Raw genomic sequence first — 18,660 nt, 5'->3', positions numbered from 1 at the left:
CTCCCTCCTGCATGCCCCCAGCTTCCTGCCCTCCACCCCCTAGGGCCCTGCCCTGACTCTGCACCCCCCACCCCCCAGCCCCCTGCCTTGAAGGAGCCGGGCATCATCAGGTATGTCTTCTACTCTATTTCATAAAAGCAGAACCTGCTCTAATGCACTGCACTGTACTTTTCATTTCTCAAGTTGATTTGGGGAGGAATAAACATGGTTTCAATCAGCTAATTGACTCAGGGGCTGAGCTATAGATCTAGAGCTGTTCAGAATGGCCTGTCAGGAGGCTGCCTATGGGGATAAAACACAGGCTGTGATCAGCACAAGAGCTGGATTGTGTGATGGGGAGGCTTTTGAGTCTGTTTCGCTCTGGTGAATGTTGCCAGATTGATGGCATCTCTGCAAACCAGGCAGCTGCCTTGCTTGGCTCCTCCTCCTCCCCTCACCCTCCGATCACAGGATCAATCCCCTAGCACGGGGGACTCAAACTTTGTGACCCCCCCTTAAGTTGCTTGTGACCCCCAGGGGATCAGGACCCACAGTTTGAGAAATGCGACCCTAAGAGAACCATTCCCCAGCCAGTCTTCCCAGTCTAGGGCCAGATCATAGCCCACACCCCCAGAAGGGAGAAGTCCTTTATCCCAAGCCCCACACTCCCAGGTACTGGATTCCCAAGAGGGGAAAGGCCTTGCGTCCCATTCCCTGCCCCTTGAATCAGCCAATCCCCCACCCTGCCCTGGATCGGAGTTGGGCCGCCTTCCATGGGAAAGGTCCCATTCCCCAGCCCCGTGCGTTCTCAATCCCAGCACCCCGGCCTTTCATTTGCCTTTGCTGGGTTCTACTAGACTGAGCCAGCCGCCCATTTGCATCACATCAGCTGCTCTTTGCATTTGGCAGGAAACATTCTGGGAGCCATCGCCAGCCCGGGCAGCTGCTTCCAAGCCTGCTGATTCTGAGGGTTGCTAATAGTGGGAAATGCTGTAAAAGTGCCCAACGGCCTAAGACTTCACCGTTCTCCCGGTCCTGCCCAGAGCAGCCACTGCAGGGTGGGAGTGGGCCTTGAACGCAGGCCTCTCGGAGCAGAAAGCCCAGCTCCTTAAGCTAAATGGGGCATCTAGGTTCTACCATAATACACCTAATAGCCATACAAATGTACAGCACCTGGTATAGTGGAGTCCTGGTCTGTCACTGGGTTGTCTAGGTTCTACCATAATACACCTAATAGCCATACAAATGTACAGCACCTGGTATAGTGGAGTCCTGGTCTGTCACTGGGTTGTCTAGGTTCTACCATAATACACCTAATAGCCATACAAATGTACAGCACCTGATATAGTGGAGTCCTGGTCTGTCACTGGGCTGTCTAGGTTCTACCATAATACACCTAATAGCCATACAAATGTACAGCACCTGGCACAGTGGAGTCCTGGTCTGTGACTGGAGCATCTAGGTTCTACCATAATACACCTAATAGCCATACAAATGTACAGCACCTGATATAGTGGAGTCCTGGTCTGTCACTGGGCTGTCTAGGTTCTACCATAATACACCTAATAGCCATACAAATGTACAGCACCTGGTATAGTGGAGTCCTGGTCTGTGACTGGGCCTTCTAGGTTCTACCATAATACACCTAATAGCCATACAAATGTACAGCACCTGGCACAGTGGAGTCCTGGTCTGTGACTGGAGCATCTAGGTTGTACCATAATATACCTAATAGCCATACAAATGTACTGCACTTGGCACAGTGGTTCCTGCTCTGTCCCTGGGGCATCTAGGTTCTACCATAATACACCTAATAGCCATACACATGTACCGCACCAGGCAGAGTGGAGTTCTGATCTGTCACTGGGGCATCTAGGTTCTACCATAATACATCTAAAAGCAATAAAAATGTACCGCACCTGGCACAGTGGAGTCCTGCTCTGTCCCTGGGGCATCTACGTTCATAATACAGCTAATAGCAATGAAAACATATAGCACCGGGTACATTGGAGTCCTGGTCTGTGATTGGGGAGTCTCGGTTTTACCGTAATACTCTTAATAGCCAAACAAATGTACTGCACCTAGCACAGTGGAGTCCTGGTCTGTATATGGGGCTTCTGGCCACTGGAGTATTACTACTAATAAATACATTAAATAAAGGACAATCATTATTAGCAAACAAATGACTGTCTTAGCTGCATAAGAAACCGTGTGGGTTGAGACCTGTAGGTCACTGATTCCAGTCCTAGCCAGGCAGGTAGTGACCCATAGGTCTCAGCTCACAGCAAGCACAGAATCAGGGCCTAAAGGGGCAGTGGAGCTGGAACACTCTCTCCGTCTCCAGGTCAGCTTGGGGGGCAGTTTGCTCTGGAGACAAGTCAACCGTGTTTCTGTCTCTCTGGGGCCATCCGTCTGATGCCTTCACAGGTGCCACAGGTGACTCGTGGGAGCACTTGGGAGGTGCCCCTGTGCCCCTGCCAACATTTTATTTGCTAAATGGAGAGACCTCTCCTGGCCCCTCCAGGTGCCCTCCCTGTACCCCCACTTCCCGCAGGCACCAGTCACCCACATTTCCACCCGTGCTGATTATAGCTCCACCAAAATCCGAGCACCATTGTGCTGCGCACGGCAGAGACACAGAGTGAGTGACAGCTCCTGTCCCTGAGAGCGCACACTCCAAAGAGACAAAGGCAGGGTTGATCTCCCCATTTTCAAGGTGGGGAAACTGAGGCCCAGAAAGATTGAGGGACGTTTCCCAGATCACAGTAACAAAACCAAGGACTGACCCTCTCCCTGCCGAGTCTCAAGCAAACTGGATCAGTCTTCCACTCCATCTTCCTTTCACTTTAAATTGTTTTTTTCTTAAATTAATCACAGCAAAGTCTAGGCAGCTGGAGACCCGCACAGAGCCCTTGGGTCTCCCATGCAATCCGTGCTACAAAAACTCTCCCCCCCCCACCAATCTTATTGCATCAGCACATTCATATTCCTAGCATGGGTCTCGCAGCTAATCTTATTTGCCAAAATACTCGCAGCATAATCCAATAATAATACAGAAAAGATCCAGAGTCAACCCCCCCTTCTGTTGCTGGCGAAACACGTGTCCTTTTCTTATCAACCCAGCCCCCCAAACAAAAATCTGTACTGCTCTGGCCACGGTCCTAGCCAAATTCGTACAAAAGCAGCTGGGGGTTAAGGAGCCTTTCCAGAATCAATGGCATCTGATGACGCACTATGTCTGCATCTAGCAACACTGAGTCACTGGGCTGTGTTTAGAAGCCGATCACCTGCCGATTTGTCCCCGGCTCAGCTCCACTGATGGTTAACCTGGAACAGGTCCTGTGAGAGGGCCTGGTGTGGGTAAACTAGAGGGCTGCAGAGCTAGTCCCTCCCAGAGGCAGGGTTTCAAAACATGTGGGTCACAGGTTCAAATCTAGCCTAGTGATTTTTTTTTTCCTCACGCAAGTTGTCGGTCTAGTGACAACAGAACTCCCCCTGGTGAGGGTGGTGTTATGCAAATTCAGAGGTGCTCATCTGTGAATAACTAATCCCCAGCGTAACCCCTCCAGCTCACATCCCTGAGAATAACAAGCATCTCCCTACCTGGCACAAACAGGTCCTGAGTCTGTGCTCAGATCTGCCTCGGTTGCCATGGCTGATTTACATGAGCACTGACAAGGGGCAAATTTGGCCAGTCTCAGCCCATTTTCTCAGAAGTCAGACAACTCGGTCACTTGTTGGCAGCCTCAGCCGAGACACCGGGGACTGACTGGGCCATGAAGATCCTGGCTCCGAGCTGGCTCTGGCTGAGCAGTGGTGAGCCGTTGTGATGGGGGGCGGGGGAGTGAGTGGCGGACACATGGTGGATAAGGAGGATTCAAATTCCTGGGTGTTTGGCCCTGGGATTAAAAGCTGAATGACACAGCGCTACGTGGGGAGAAGAACATCACCGCCTCCTCCTCATTCTCCAGTCAATCTGGGGAGGCAGTGTTGCCTAGTGAATATAGCAGCCGCTTAGGACAAGAGAAACTTGCGTTCTAATCCTGCTCTGCCTGTTTGGTGATTGGGGGAAACTGAGGCATAGCAAAATTTCCTCCTCTGTAAAATGGGGCTCTGAGTTCCCCAACTAAGAGCAGTGGGATTTTTAGGCTAGGGTCTGGTCTCCAGAAGTTCTGAGTACCCGCTGCTGCTCTTGTGTCATAGCCAGGCCCCAGGGTCTCACCATACTGCGTGCTACACAGCAAGCCACGCACACACACCATCTGCCCTAGAGAGTGCATAGTCGATACAGGCTGGAGGGGGACTTGAGGCAGAGATTGGAAGATCAGTGATAGAGCTGGGAACAAAACCCATCTTCCATGGCCTAGCCAGTAGGCCACACTACCTCTTGCTAGCTGACTAGGCCCTTTGGCAAGGGGAAATGTTACCCCCACAGCTATCTCAGGCGAGGGGGTCCCTGGGTCCCAAGCCAGGGCAGAAATGGGGAATGGGAAGGGAGTGAGAGTAGGTGGCGGGGAGATCTCACCATAATCCTTGGGCAAGGGTGCTGGGGCGGAGGGGTGGACGATGGGTTTCTTTCTCCGTTCCAGCACAGGGCTCTGGAATTCCAGCGGCTGGCGCGCCCCCTCAGAGGGAAGCTCGGCTGAGTCGTCTTTGGTCATGGCTGGTTGTTACTCCTGGCTGTGGGAGAGGGGAAAGAGAAATGTCCAGTCCTTGGGGCCATCAGGAGAACCCACCAAGCCCTGCCCCCGCCCAAGGATCAGCTCACTGCCCCCCTGGCATCTCCGCGGCACCCTCCGTCCCACGTGCTCACATTCATGTTAAGCCCCATAGCCCCCCTCCCATACTGACCCCACACACTACGAAAACAGTCAGGGGAAACTGAGGCACAGACCGGTGACAGGATTTCCTCACCGCATCACAAGATAAGGCAGAACCAGGAACTGAAATCCAGTGTCAAATTCCAGTCCCCTTCTCTAAACACTAGACCCCACTCCTGCCTTTTCATCAGTTCTCCCCCGGACTCACTCAGCCTGGGGTTCACTGCCCCCCCTCTTCCACACAGAGAGGGCCTTGAGTTATCAGCTGGCTGTGTCTCCCAGCAATCCCAACAGAAAGACCGCCCCCTATCTCAGAGCTGGGAATCGAACCCCAAAGCCAAATCTCCCCTGCAGTAACCACTAGACTTCATTCCCCTTCCAGCATTAGGAATAGCACCCAAGAGTCCTGATTCCCAGTCCTTCCTGCTCTAACCAATAGATCCCACTGCCCTCCCAGAGCTGGCGACAGAGCTCTGGCGTCCTGACACTAACCACTAGACCCCACTGCCCTCCCAGAGCTGGTGACAGAGCTCTAGCGTCCTGACACTAACCACTAGACCCCACTGCCCTCCCAGAGCTGGTGACAGAGGCTCTAACCCACTCTCCCCACCCTGCTCACCAGATCACACACTGCTGGCTCCTGCTCTTGCATAGGAAAGCCCCCACCCCCACAGGTGTCTATGGGAAAGATGAGCCAGGCCTGTCCTGCGGCCCAGAAGTTCTGCCCCACTATGGATGGGGCTTCCCCTGCCCTTGTGTACAATGGGAAAGGGAAAGCAGGGGAGTTGGTCTCAAAAGAGGGGGTGTGGGGATGATGGGGTAGTTGGAGAGATGGAGGGGTGGGGGCACCGGGGTACAGATGGGAACAGGTGATGGGGGACAGGTGGGGAGATGGGGTAGTTGGGGGGATGGAGGGGAGGGGGCACTGGGACACAGATGGGAAGGGGTGATGGGGGACAGGTGGGGGATGGGGTAGTTGGGGGGATGGAGGGGTGGGGGTACTGGGACACAGATGGGAAGGGGTGATGGGGACAGGTAGGGGGGGATGGAGGGGGATGGAGGGGTGGGGCACTGGGACACAGATGGGAAGGGGCGATAGGGGACAGGTGGGGAGATGGGGTAGTTGGGGGGATGGAGGGGAGGGGGCACTGGGACACAGATGGGAAGGGGTGATGGGGGACAGGTGGGGGGATGGGGTAGTTGGGGGGATGGAGGGGTGGGGGTACTGGGACACAGATGGGAAGGGGTGATGGGGACAGGTAGGGGATGGGGTAGTTGGGGGATGGAGGGGTGGGGCACTGGGACACAGATGGGAAGGGGTGATGGGGACAGGTGGGGGATGGGGTAATTGGGGGGATGGAGGGGTGGGGGCACTGGGGCACAGATGGGAAGGGGTGATGGGGGACAGGTGGGGGATGGGATAGTTGGGGGATGTAGGGGTGGGGGCACTGGGACACAGATGGGAAGGGGTGATGGGGACAGGTGGGGGATGGGATAGTTGGGGGATGGAGGGGTGGGGGCACTGGGGCACATATGGGAAAGGGTGATGGGGACAGGTGGGGTGACGGGGTAGTTGGGGGATGGAGGGGTGGGGCACTGGGGCACAGATGGGAAAGGGTGATGGGGACAGGTGGGGTGATGGGGTAGTTGGGGGATGGAGGGGCACTGGGGGAATATGGCCATTGCGGGGAGATGGGACAATGTCTGGGGTAAAGAGGGGCATGGTTAGGGCAGTATGGGAGTGGGGCACATGTGGGGTGATGGGTGACTGGAGTACAGGGGGGTGATGGGGTGGACAGGGGAAGGAAGGGAGAGGAGGATGGGGGATGGGTACATGTGGGGGTGATGGGAGGTAGGGTACTGGGGATGGGGGATCTGTGGATGGGGAGTGGGAGTAATGGGGTAGAGAGGCGAAGAATGGGGGGACAAGGTACAGGTGGGTTGGCTGGGGGATGGGGAGGGTGGGGGATGGGGTACAGGAGGGTTGTCTGGGGGCTGATGGGAAGTGGGGTACAGGGGTGACCTGTGGATGGGGAAGAGGCTGTGGGGTAATGGGAACAGGCAGGTGGGTTGGAGACAATGGGGTGAGGGGAAGGGAGAGGTACAGGGAGGTGATCTGTGGGAGTGGGGAGATGGGAGGAGAGGAGGGGTGGGATACAGGGAGATTGGGGATGATGGTGGTGGACAGGGAAAGGAAGGGGGCAGGGTGGGGGATGGGGAACAGGCAGGTTAGTGGGGTGATGGAAGGGGAGGAAGAGAGGGTGATGGAGGTTATTTAGGGGCAATGGGAGGTGGGGTGTTAGGGGTTAGCCATGGATGGGGAAGGAGTGGGGGAAATGGGGTACAGGGGTGGGAGGGCGATGGGTGATGGGAGGGGAGGGCGATGGGATACGGGGGCTCAGCCATGGATGGGGAAGGAGCGGGGTGATCGCGTACCAGGGGGGGGGACGATGGGGTGGGCGACGGGCTACCGGGGGGCTGGGGGCAATGTGGGCAGAAGAGGAGCTAGGGAGGATGGAGGGACGGTGGGGGGGCAATGGGCTACCGGGGGGCTGGGGACGTTGGAGGGACGATGGAGGGACGATGGGGGGGGGGCGATGGGCTACCGGGGGGCTGGGGACGATGGAGGGATGATGGGGGGGGCGATGGGCTACCGGGGTCTGGGGACGATGGAGGACGATGGGGGGGGCGATGGGCTACCGGGGTCTGGGGACGATGGAGGGACGATGGGCGGGGCGATGGGTTACCGGGGGGGCTGGGGACGATGGAGGGGCGATGGGGGGGCGATGGGCTACCAGGGGTCTGGGGACGATGGAGGGGCGATGGGGGGGGGGATGGGTTACCGGGGGGGCTGGGGACGATGGAGGGACGATGGGGGGGGGCGATGGGTTACCGGGGGGGCTGGGGACGATGGAGGGACGATGGGGGGGGCGATGGGTTACCGGGGGGGCTGGGGACGATGGAGGGACGATGGGGGGGGCGATGGGTTACCGGGGGGGGCTGGGGACGATGGAGGGACGATGGGGGGGGCGATGGGTTACCGGGGGGCTGGGGACGATGGGGGGGCGATGGAGGGGGCGATGGGCTACCGGGGGGCTGGGGGCGATGGAGGGACGATGGGGGACGATGGGGGGGGCGATGGGCTACCGGGGTCTGGGGACGATGGGGAAGGGGCGGGATCTGATCTCCCCCCGGCGGGGGGGCGCTGATCTCGGCCGGGCCCCGATAAACACCCGCCCCCCACCCCTGCCCTCCCCCGGGGCGGAGGTATCGGGGCCGAAGGGGCCGCCCGGCCGCACCTACCGCGGGTCGCTCCGTCTGCTCGGGGCCCGGGCGCGGGGCTGGCGCTGGGTCCGGAGCCGCTCAGAGCCCATGCGCCGCCGCAGCATCAGCACCAGCATCAGCGGCGCATCCCCGCCTCCTCGGGGGGTGGGCTGCCGGCCCGGGGGAGCCGAGCCATAGGGGAGCTGGGGCTGTGCGTGGGATGTGGGGGGAGAGAGGGGTGCTGGGCTATAGGAGCTATAGGGGAGCAGGGGGCTGTGGGACTAGAGAAGGGGGTGGGGTTGAGAGGCGAGCGGGGCTATAGGAGCTATAGGGGAGCAGGGGGCTGTGGGACTAGAGAAGGGGGTGGGGTTGAGAGGCGAGCGGGGCTATAGGAGCTATAGGGGAGCAGGGGGCTGTGGGACTAGAGAAGGGGGTGGGGTTGAGAGGCGAGCGGGGCTATAGGAGCTATAGGGGAGCAGGGGGCTGTGGGACTAGAGAAGAGGGGTGGGGTTGAGAGGCGAGCGGGGCTATAGGAGCTATAGGGGAGCAGGGGGCTGTGGGACTAGAGAAGAGGGGTGGGGTTGAGAGGCGAGCGGGGCTATAGGAGCTATAGGGGAGCAGGGGGCTGTGGGACTAGAGAAGGGGGTGGGGTTGAGAGGCGAGCGGGGCTATAGGAGCTATAGGGGAGCAGGGGGCTGTGGGACTAGAGAAGAGGGGTGGGGTTGAGAGGCGAGCGGGGCTATAGGAGCTATAGGGGAGCAGGGGGCTGTGGGACTAGAGAAGAGGGGTGGGGTTGAGAGGCGAGCGGGGCTATAGGAGCTATAGGGGAGCAGGGGGCTGTGGGACTAGAGAAGGGGGGTGGGGTTGAGAGGCGAGCGGGGCTATAGGAGCTATAGGGGAGCAGGGGGCTGTGGGACTAGAGAAGGGGGGTGGGGTTGAGAGGCGAGCGGGGCTATAGGAGCTATAGGGGAGCAGGGGGCTGTGGGACTAGAGAAGGGGGGTGGGGTTGAGAGGCGAGCGGGGCTATAGGAGCTATAGGGGAGCAGGAGGCTGTGGAGTAAGCTGAGAGAACAGCGAGGGGCAGGAGACTTGGTTTGGGATGGGGGTTACTGCCTATGGGGACTCTAGGGGGAGAACAAGGGGGATGGGGTCGGAGGAGGCTCTGGGTGTGTGAGGTCACAGGAGAAGAACAGGGGGTGGGGGCTGTGTGAGTGAACAGGTGCTATGGGGCACAGAGGAGAAGGGGGGAGAACAGGCTATGGGGTGGAGTAGGAGAAGGGGTCTGCGGGTTGTACAGGGCAGAGCAGGCGATCTATGGTGATTAGAGAGGAGTGCAAGGAGGCAGGGTGTGCCCAGCAGAAGAGGATGGAGGTGCAGGTGGCCCTAGGATGGGGTGTAGGAGCCGGGGGACGGGGGTTGCTGGAGAGGAACAGGGGATATGGGAATAAAACAGGGTGAGCAGAGCTATAGAGAAGTGGAGGGCTGCGTAGGTAGAGAGGCACTGGAAGGAAGAGTGGGCACAGTCTTGGGGGGGTGACTTAGATGCCTCTCCCCAAAAATGGGACCCCAAAGTGCATAGGGACTGTGGCTGCACACCCTGCCCATGGAAATGCAGCTGCCTCTGGGGTGGGGCTTGTGGTGTGTTCACAGTGCACAGCCATGCTCCACTGTCCGGGGCAAGATCCGGAGACTGGAGTTCAGTGCTTAAGCCCCTCTTGTGCCCAAGGGTTTTAGGCACCCCTGGGCTACTGCCCACCTCCCCCCGTGATTAAGGAGCATCCTCCTCTGAGCTGCAGATCAGAACCCTAATGACGAATCCTGGCCGGGATGAACAGAACCGAGATGGGAGACCCACCCTCAATCCAAACACCCCATGATTCTGTGGACTTCCTTCCCACCCATGGGCATTGCCTGTCACTCAAAGCCTTTATAGCTCGTAACCGTTTCAAGCTATGCATCCCTTCCAAGTGCTGCCCAACCCGGGCCCTTTGTACAGCATCCCCATCTACAGCAGCTTCCTCTGTTTGGGAAGGCAGCCGGCAAAGAATGATAACTCTGGAGCCTAATGATGAACGTACACCGTCAAAATGGCAACTACTCCCCCACTCCTCATGGTGGGCAGACTTGCGGGGGGTTTACAAGTCATTGCTCAAGCATGACCTCTTTCCCCTTCAATATTGGACACCCCCACCTTGATAAAGGCAGAAGCCAAATCAGGCGAGGAGCTCAGAGGTCAGGATGGAGAGCGGGTAGTAAAGTCCCTCCCAGCTCTAGAGAAAAGCTTTCCAGTGGAGAAGGCCCACTTCTGCAGAGTGTGTGTGATCCTTTGTCTCAAGCGTGAGAAATTTTGCCGGTAAATCAGCTGAGGGAGCTGGCATGGAGCCCGTCCATTACTACAAATCACCTTAAGAGCAGCTATAAAACTCCGTTTCCCCCCCTCCCCCATCAGCGGCTCTCCTGCCACACACACTGGACAAAATGGAGGCTGCAATGCCCCTGGGAGATTTATGTTTAGAGCAAGTACAGTGGATGCTAGTCAAGCATCCGCTCGTTCGGGAGGCGAGAGAGCTTTTCCACGCAGCTGCTCGGCCCGGAGAGAATCAATTTGCACATACGCAGCTCGTGCGGGAGCAAACGCTGCAGCAGGCCAATGCTGCACCCTGCCGCTGTGTGCTAGAAAGCACCCAGCAGCACCACACCAGCTAGGGCTGCATTCCTGTGAGCACCTGGCTTCACAAAGAATGGGGGGTGCCCCTGAAGAACTAGTGGGAGCAGAGGTGTCTCCAGACCACCCAAGCATTCCCCAGGGCCTCAACTTTTGCATCAAGGAAAGAAAATATATAAAGCTTTGGCTGTTTCCCTTGCAAATCAGAATGTGCCGGATGCAGGCTCTGCCTGAGTTTGCAGAGAGCCTGACACTGGTGAGGCAGCGGTTTGGCACTGTACGCCTGCCATCCGCACCGACAGAAGGGGATTTTCTATTGACATGGTTAATCCTCCTCTTTAAGAGATGCGAGGTAGAATTCTGCTGGCCGCCATGTCTGTGCTGGGGTCCCGCTGATCGGACTGTGGCCGCCCGCACCGATTTCCCACAGCCCTGAGTGATGCCGCGAGGCTGCCCATACGGCGGGAAATCCGTTGTTCTCCTGGAACCGCCCAAACTGGAGCTGATCGCATGATTGAGTGACCTGCCCACGTCCTTCAGGCAGGCAACCGTGGGGTACTTGCTGGTCTGCAGGTCCCCAGCCGCCTTCCTCAGCTGTTGATTGGCAACCTTGAAAGCCTTTGTCCATGCCGCATCGCTAAGGAGCCCAGTTCATTACTGAATAACCACTCCGCACAATGGGTGGTTGAGGCCTATTGCTGTCTGTCAGCCAGAGCACATTTCAAACAGAGCCCCTTTCCATCACTTTTCACAGAACAATCATACAAGTCCATGAGCAGCAAGCATAGAATCAGCCGAGCTTCCACTGTCATTAGGCACCTCCGCTGGCCCACTTTGCACAGAACATGGGACGAGCACACACCAGGAGGTGCCACGGTGACCTGCAATTTCCTATTACAACCCAATAGGGTTGCCAAATCGTTTCAATAAAAATACCAGACATGCTTGACATGACATCACAATCTACAATACATCTTATTTAGAAAATACCCGACATTTATATTATCTCATTTCTATTTTTTCAATTGGTTTCCCGAACAGAAAGCTCAAATACTGGATGGTCCGGTTCAAAACCGGACACTTGGCAATCCTACCCAATAATGTGACCCAATAATGTGAAATCCTACCCAATGGGAGATTTCAACTTTCCAGATATAGACTGGAGAACAAGTGCTAGTAATAATAATAGGGCTCAGATTTTCCTAGATGTGATAGCTGATGAATTCCTTCATCAAGTAGTTGCTGAACCAACAAGGGGGGATGCTATTTTAGATTTGGTTTTGGTGAGTAGCGAGGACCTCATAGATGAAATGGTTGTAGGGGACAACCTTGGCTCGAGTGATCATGAGCTAATTCAGTTCAAATTAAATGGAAGGATAAACAAAAATAAATCTGAGACTAGGGTTTTTGATTTCAAAAGGGCTAACTTTAATAAATTAAGGAAATTAGTTAGGGAAGTTGATTGGACTAAAGAAATTATGGATCTTGAGGTGGAGGAGGCCTGGAATTATTTTAAGTTAAAGTTGAAGAAGCTGTCAGAAGCCTGTATCCCAAGAAAAGGGAAAAAAATTATAGGCAGGTGTGTTAGACCAAGCTGGATGAGCAAGCATCTCAGAGAGGTGATTAAGAAAAAGCAGAAAGCATATAAGGAGTGGAAAATGGGAGGGATCAGTAAAGAAAGCTACCTTATTGAGGTTAGAGCATGTAGGGACAAAGTGAGAAAGGCTAAAAGTCAGGTAGAGTTGGACCTTGCAAAGGGAATTAAAACTAATAGTAAAAGGTTTTATAGTCATATAAATAGGAAAAAAACAAAAAAAGAAGAAGTAGGACCGCTAATTACTAAGGATGGAGTGGAGGTTAAGGATAATCTAGGAATGGCCCAATATCTAAACAAATACTTTGCTTCAGTCTTTAATGAGGCTAATGAAAAGCTTAGGGATAATGGTAACATAACAAATAGGACTAAGGATATGGAGGTAGATATTACCATATCCGAGGTAAAAGACAAACTCGAACAGCTTAATGGGAGTAAATCGGGGGGCCCAGATAATCTTCATCCAAGAATATTAAAGGAACTGGCACATGAACTTGCAAGTCCATTAGCAAAATTTTTTAATAAATCTCTAAACTCAGGGGTTGTACCATTTGACTGGAGAATTGCTAATATAGTTCCTATTTTTAAGAAAGGGGAAAAAAAGCGACCCGGGTAACTATAGGCCTGTAAGTTTGACATCTGTAGTATGCAAGATCTTGGAAAAAATTTTGAAGGAGAAAGTAGTTAGAGACATTGAGGCTAATGGCAATTGGGACAAATTACAACATGGTTTTACAAAAGGCATATCGTGTCAAACCAACCTGATCTCCTTTTTTGATAAAGTAACAGATTTTTTAGATAAAGGAAATGCAGTGGATCTAATCTACCTCGACTTTAGTAAGGCATTTGATACAGTACCACATGAGGAATTATTGGTTACATTGGAAAAGATAGGGATTAATATGAAAGTTGAGAGGTGGATAAGCAACTGGTTAAAGGGGAGACTACAGCGGGTTATATTGAAAGGTGAACTGTCAGGTTGGAGGAAGGTTACTAGCGGAGTTCCTCAGGGATCAGTTTTGGGGCCAATTTTATTTAATCTTTTTATCGCTGACCTTGGCACCAAAAGTGGAAGTGTCCTGATAAAATTTGCGGATGACACAAAGTTGGGAGCTATTGCCAATTCAGAAAAGGATCGGGATATCATACAGGAAGATCTGGATGATCTCGTAAATTGGAGTGATAGCAATAGGATGAAATTTAATAGTGAGAAGTGTAAGGTTATGCATTTAGGGATTAATAACAAGAATTTTAGTTATAAGCTGGGGACACATCAGTTGGAAGTAACGGAGGAGGAGAAGGGCCTTGGAGTCCTGGTTGATTATAGGATGACTATGAGCCGCCATTGTGACATGGCCGTGAAAAAGGCTAATACGGTCTTGGGATGTATTAGGCGAGGTATTTCCAGTAGAGATAAGGAGGTGTTAGTGCCATTATACAAGGCATTGGTGAGACCCCATTTGGAATACTGTATGCAGTTCTGGTCTTCCATGTTTAAGAAGGATGAATTCAAACTGGAACAGGTGCAAAGAAGGGCCACTAGGATGATCTGAGGAATGGAAAACCTGTCTTATGAAAGGAGACTTAAGGAGCTTGGCTTGTTTACCTTAACCAAAAGAAGGTTGAGGGGGGACATGATTGCACTCTTTAAATATATTAGAGGGATAAATACCAGGGAGGGAGAGGAATTATTTAAGCTTAATACTAATGTGGACACAAGAACAAATGGATATAACCTGGCTAGTAGGAAGTTTAGACTTAAGATTAGACGAAGGTTTCTAACCATTAGAGGAGTGAGGTTCTGGAACGGCCTTCCAAGGGAAGTAGTGGGGGCAAAAGATCTATCTGGTTTCAAGATTAAACTAGATGGGTTTATGAAGGGGATGGTTTGAGGAGATAACATGATCTTGGTAACTAATTGACCATTCATTATCAGTGGGAAATAGGTCAATGGAGGGATGATAGGAGTTACTATAGAGAACTTTCTGGGTGTCTGGCTGGTGAGTCTTGCCCACATGCTCAGGGTTTAGCTGATCGCCATATCTGAGGTCGGGAAGGAATTTTCCTCCAGGGAAGATTGGCAGAGGCCCTGGAGGTTTTTCGCCTTCCTCTGTAGCATGGGGTACAGATCACAGCTGGAGGATTCTCTGCATCTTGGGGTCTTCAAAGTATTTGAATGCTTCAATATCTGAGATATAGGTGAGAGGATTATTCTGGGAGGGGTGGGTGAGATTCTGTGGCCTGCACTGTGCAGGGGGTCACACTAGATGATCATAATGGTCCCTTCTGACCTTAAAGTCTATGAGTCTATGAGACTTGCCCATCCTGCTGGGTTCTGTGTCCCCACCCAGCAAGTCTCCGTGTGTGACACTCACCTGGGGGCAGCGGGGCTCATGCGATTGCCCCCAAGCCCAGCTGTGGAGAGGCCCTGGGACGCGGCTTGGAGACCAAGGCCGGAGGTGGGGGAGGGGCTGCAGAGCCCAAGTTTCAGTCCGGCCTCTCGGTGCTGTCAGTACAGCTGGTTTTAGAGGTCCTCCCCCCATGAGTCTGGCCAGCCCAAGTGTGTCATCCTGGCTTGGGAAGCTGGCTCCTGCCAGCTCCACATTGCTGCACAGAACAGACTTGTCAGCACAGAAACCAGGAGCGGCCAGTACAAGCCATCCTGGAGAGAGGGGGCCCCGAGCCACGGCCTGGCTCTTTTCCTGCCCACTAAGCCAGCCCAGACTGACCCACTCCCAGCAGCCCGGTCCCAGCCCCCCAGCCAGCTCCTCCTCCAGCATCTGTCCTGTTTCCTGGCAAAAGGTATCACCAGCTGCCCTCCCGCCCGCCCCCACAGGGTACAAAAGGCATCAGCCATTGGGTACCTGCGGGAGGTTGTCACACATAAATTCCATCCCCATCTAGGTATTGGTGCAATGCGCAGGGAAACTGAGTCACACCCATGGGGTTATTATAGGACAGTGGATCTCACATGTAACATAACAAGGGGTGTAAAATCCCCACTTGGTCCCAAGGGATTCCTCCAGCATCCCAGGAGTGCCCTGAGCAACCAACCAGACTGCCTGGAGGAGGTAGAAGTTGCTCTTTCAGCCTCACATGGAAATCTCAGCAAGGATCCCCTGCCAACTCGTCTGTGAAGCCAGCAATGGCAGATGGATGGGGAAGAGCTACCACGCCTGCAAAAGCCACTGGCCCATGCCAGAACTCTGGCTGGGATTCTCTTGAAACCAGGAAACGAAAAGGCAAAACCCATGGCAGAGATACAAAAAACTGACAGCACCCGGGAGATTTCCTAGTTGTAATGCTCAATGAACAGACACGCCCCCAGGAATAGATCACCTGAGAGCTGTAAGGGGTTTCTTTTCTTTTCTTTTCTCTTGGGTGCTGGTTCCTAAATTTGCTAGGAATTTTTAAAGGTATTTAGTGAGCCTGTGGAAGACATTTTAGGTTCAGCACCCAGCCCTTTTTCATCTCAGGACACGCTCCTCAGTTGCAAGAGAATCTTGTTTGTACTTGCGGCTCCTGCAAGGCTGACAGGCAGGCTGTGGATTTCATTTGCCCCATTCGCATATCTCCTTTGATACATGATTGTCTCAGGCTCAGGCCTCCTATCGCCTGCCCCATGGAATAAAGCTGCACAAGACGCTTTGTCTCACACCGGAGCTCTCAGCCTGTTTCTTTCTGAGACGCCCCCAATAAGCCATAAAAATTCCCCAGCCCGGCTCCACAGCAGCCCAGCTTCTGCATCTCCCATAGCAGCAGATTAAAAACCAGGGGTGGGCTTCGGGATAACAAGCCGGGCATCCGCCCAGGCCACAGGGCCCCACAAAGCTAAGCTGCTCGGCTTTGGCTGAGCCTTGGTGCCTCTCGTGCCAGCCCTGCTCTGCAGTTTATTTCCATGGACCTGCTGAACCCTGCTCACATGGCTCCACAGGCCAGTGCTCCCTCTAATTGTCCCTATCCATGTGTGGAATAAATTTTGTTCCATTCACCAAGGCATGAGATGTACACCACCAGTGGAAACACATACTGCCGGCTGTGGGTGCTCTACTAATCAGCTGGGCAGAATTTGAAGGTCTCCTGGGCAGCTGCCCAAGAGCTCAGCTCCCAGGGGACACTGCCCTGGACCCCTGAGGGAGAACAGCTGGTCTGACAACCAAGCACTGACCTCCGTGGGCAGCCGTCAGAACCTTGCCTGGATCCAACAATACATCTCAGCCCTGCTGAATCCAGGCAGGACTTGGTCTTGTTCCGAAGCTGGTTCATTTGCTCTGCGCCATTCGAACAGGCAGGATTGTGACAGGAACAAGTTACTACGCCAATGACACTGTGCCTGGTGCAGGCTCTTAGCAGAATCCCCAGGGCCCTTTTCATCTCCTTGCCCATGCGGAGGGAGTCTCATTGCTCTCTGTGTGAACGCACCTCCCAAACCGGAGTTTGTCACACGAGCAACTCACCTGTCTATGTCCTTTTTGGGCATCAGCCGCTGCCCACCAGCTGGTCTGCAAGTTTGCAGCAACATCCCTTAGATGTGGGTTGCACCATCCAAGACTGATGATCAGTCAAGGGCTGCGAGTCACTGGACTATCCACCCTTCCACAGTTGGTGGGCGAGGCCTGTTGATGTCTCCCAGAAGCAAACATTTGCAATACAAGTACAGAGACGACACTCATCACCTCACACAAAAACACCACAGGCCTATGAGCAGCGCACCGAGACTCAGCAAGGCGCCAGCTTTCACTAGACACCTCACTTGGCCCACACTGTACAACATTAGGGGCAAACGTACTGCAACAAAAACCTCCAATCATGTCACACTGGGTCAGTGGGGGCTAATGCAGGCCAAGGGCTCTGGGCGTCTCTCTGCTCCTTGTTTCCCTGGCTGGGACCGAGGGCCTGGGAGCAGAGCACAGGGTAACCGAACTGCTTGCCAGCCTGGCTGGTTCCCTGCTCCCTGTGCACCCAAGCTGGGAACTGCATAAGGGACCCAGCGACTCCAATCCAAGATGGGCCACATGCGCCCAACTCCTGTCTCCAGGGCCGGCCAGAGAGTGGCTGGGTGCCAGCTTTCAGCCGTGCTGCCAAAGAAACACCTTGCGCTGACCCACATTGCGTCTGTTTGTGGCACAAGAAGAAAATCATCGACCCCTGCTTTGCACGACTGTGGTGAGAACATCGCCATCCAGGAACACGCCAGCACCCAGGGCTGGAGTCCAGGGGAAATGGGGGATCCCCACAGCGCCACAGAGCAGGTGGTGGAGCAGCTTCTGGATGGACAAGTGCAGCCCCAGAGCGTTGCTCTGCAGACCCCATGTCAGAGAGGCTGTCAGCTTGTCCCCCTCCCACACGCTGAATGGCTCCAGCAGAAGCGAAGTTTCCTGGGTTCGTCTCTGGGGGGTGACTGAGTCTCCTGGTCTTTGTCTCCCTGCACTTCGGATTCCCCGGGAAGGAACCGATGAGCTGCAGATGCCAGATCCGGCTGCTGGAGACGTCACAGTGCTGAGGGAGCAGGGCTCCAAACCCCACATGCCTCTAGCCACCGAGGGGCAGATCTCTCTGCTGGGAGCAGGACAGGGCCCCTTGTTGTCTCCGTGAGCTGCTGCCATGCACGGAGATCCACTGCCAGCCCACCACAGCCCCTCCCACCAGTGAGAGCCACCAGAGGCTCAGGGTCCCCACATGCCTGTGAGCTTGGAATAAAGGGGCTTCCCTGTGCCAGGCCACCCTGAAAGCCTCCTGGGGAAGAGCAGCCTTGGCTGCAGGAGCTCTCGGCCCCTGCCGGGGCACTGGCGGACGGTGCTGTTCTAGCCCCAGGAGTTGGCGCTCTCGGCCCCTGCCGGGGCACTGGCGGACGGTGCTGTTCTAGCCCCAGGAGTTGGCGCTCTCGGCTCTGCCGGGGCACTGGCGGACGGTGCTGTTCTAGCCCCAGGAGGTGGCGCTCTCGGCTCTGCCGGGGCACTGGCGGACGGTGCTGTTCTAGCCCCAGGAGTTGGCGCTCTCGGCTCTGCCGGGGCACTGGCGGACGGTGCTGTTCTAGCCCCAGGAGTTGGCGCTCTCGGCCCCTGCCGGGGCACTGGCGGACGGTGCTGTTCTAGCCCCAGGAGTTGGCGCTCTCGGCCCCTGCCGGGGCACTGGCGGACGGTGCTGTTCTAGCCCCAGGAGTTGGCGCTCTCGGCCCCTGCCGGGGCACTGGCGGACGGTGCTGTTCTAGCCCCAGGAGGTGGCGCTCTCGGCTCTGCCGGGGCACTGGCGGACGGTGCTGTTCTAGCCCCAGGAGTTGGCGCTCTCGGCTCTGCCGGGGCACTGGCGGACGGTGCTGTTCTAGCCCCAGGAGGTGG

The 18,660-nt window shown here is 55.1% G+C and overlaps 1 protein-coding gene across 2 annotated transcripts in view; it reads right to left on the bottom strand.

Annotated features, from left to right (window-relative positions):
- CLIP3 (CAP-Gly domain containing linker protein 3) overlaps positions 1-8,235 on the bottom strand; it is a 32,348-nt gene extending 24,113 nt beyond the window's left edge. For both annotated transcript variants that reach the window (XM_075915305.2, XM_075915301.2), the window contains exons 1-2: positions 8,103-8,235; positions 4,505-4,659 (exon numbers count right to left, since the gene is read on the bottom strand). In XM_075915305.2, coding sequence (XP_075771420.1) covers positions 4,505-4,640 — 136 coding nt within the window. In that variant the 5' untranslated portion in view covers positions 4,641-4,659; positions 8,103-8,235. The remainder of the gene's footprint in view (positions 1-4,504; positions 4,660-8,102) is intronic.
- Between the last annotated feature and the right edge of the window lie 10,425 nt (positions 8,236-18,660).

Source organism: Pelodiscus sinensis, chromosome 18, assembly GCF_052426305.1.
Source record: "Pelodiscus sinensis isolate ZL-2025 chromosome 18, ASM5242630v1, whole genome shotgun sequence".
Taxonomy (NCBI): domain Eukaryota; kingdom Metazoa; phylum Chordata; order Testudines; family Trionychidae; genus Pelodiscus; species Pelodiscus sinensis.
The sequence above is the reverse complement of the archived record's forward strand: the minus strand, read 5'-3'. Positions and strand labels throughout refer to the sequence as shown.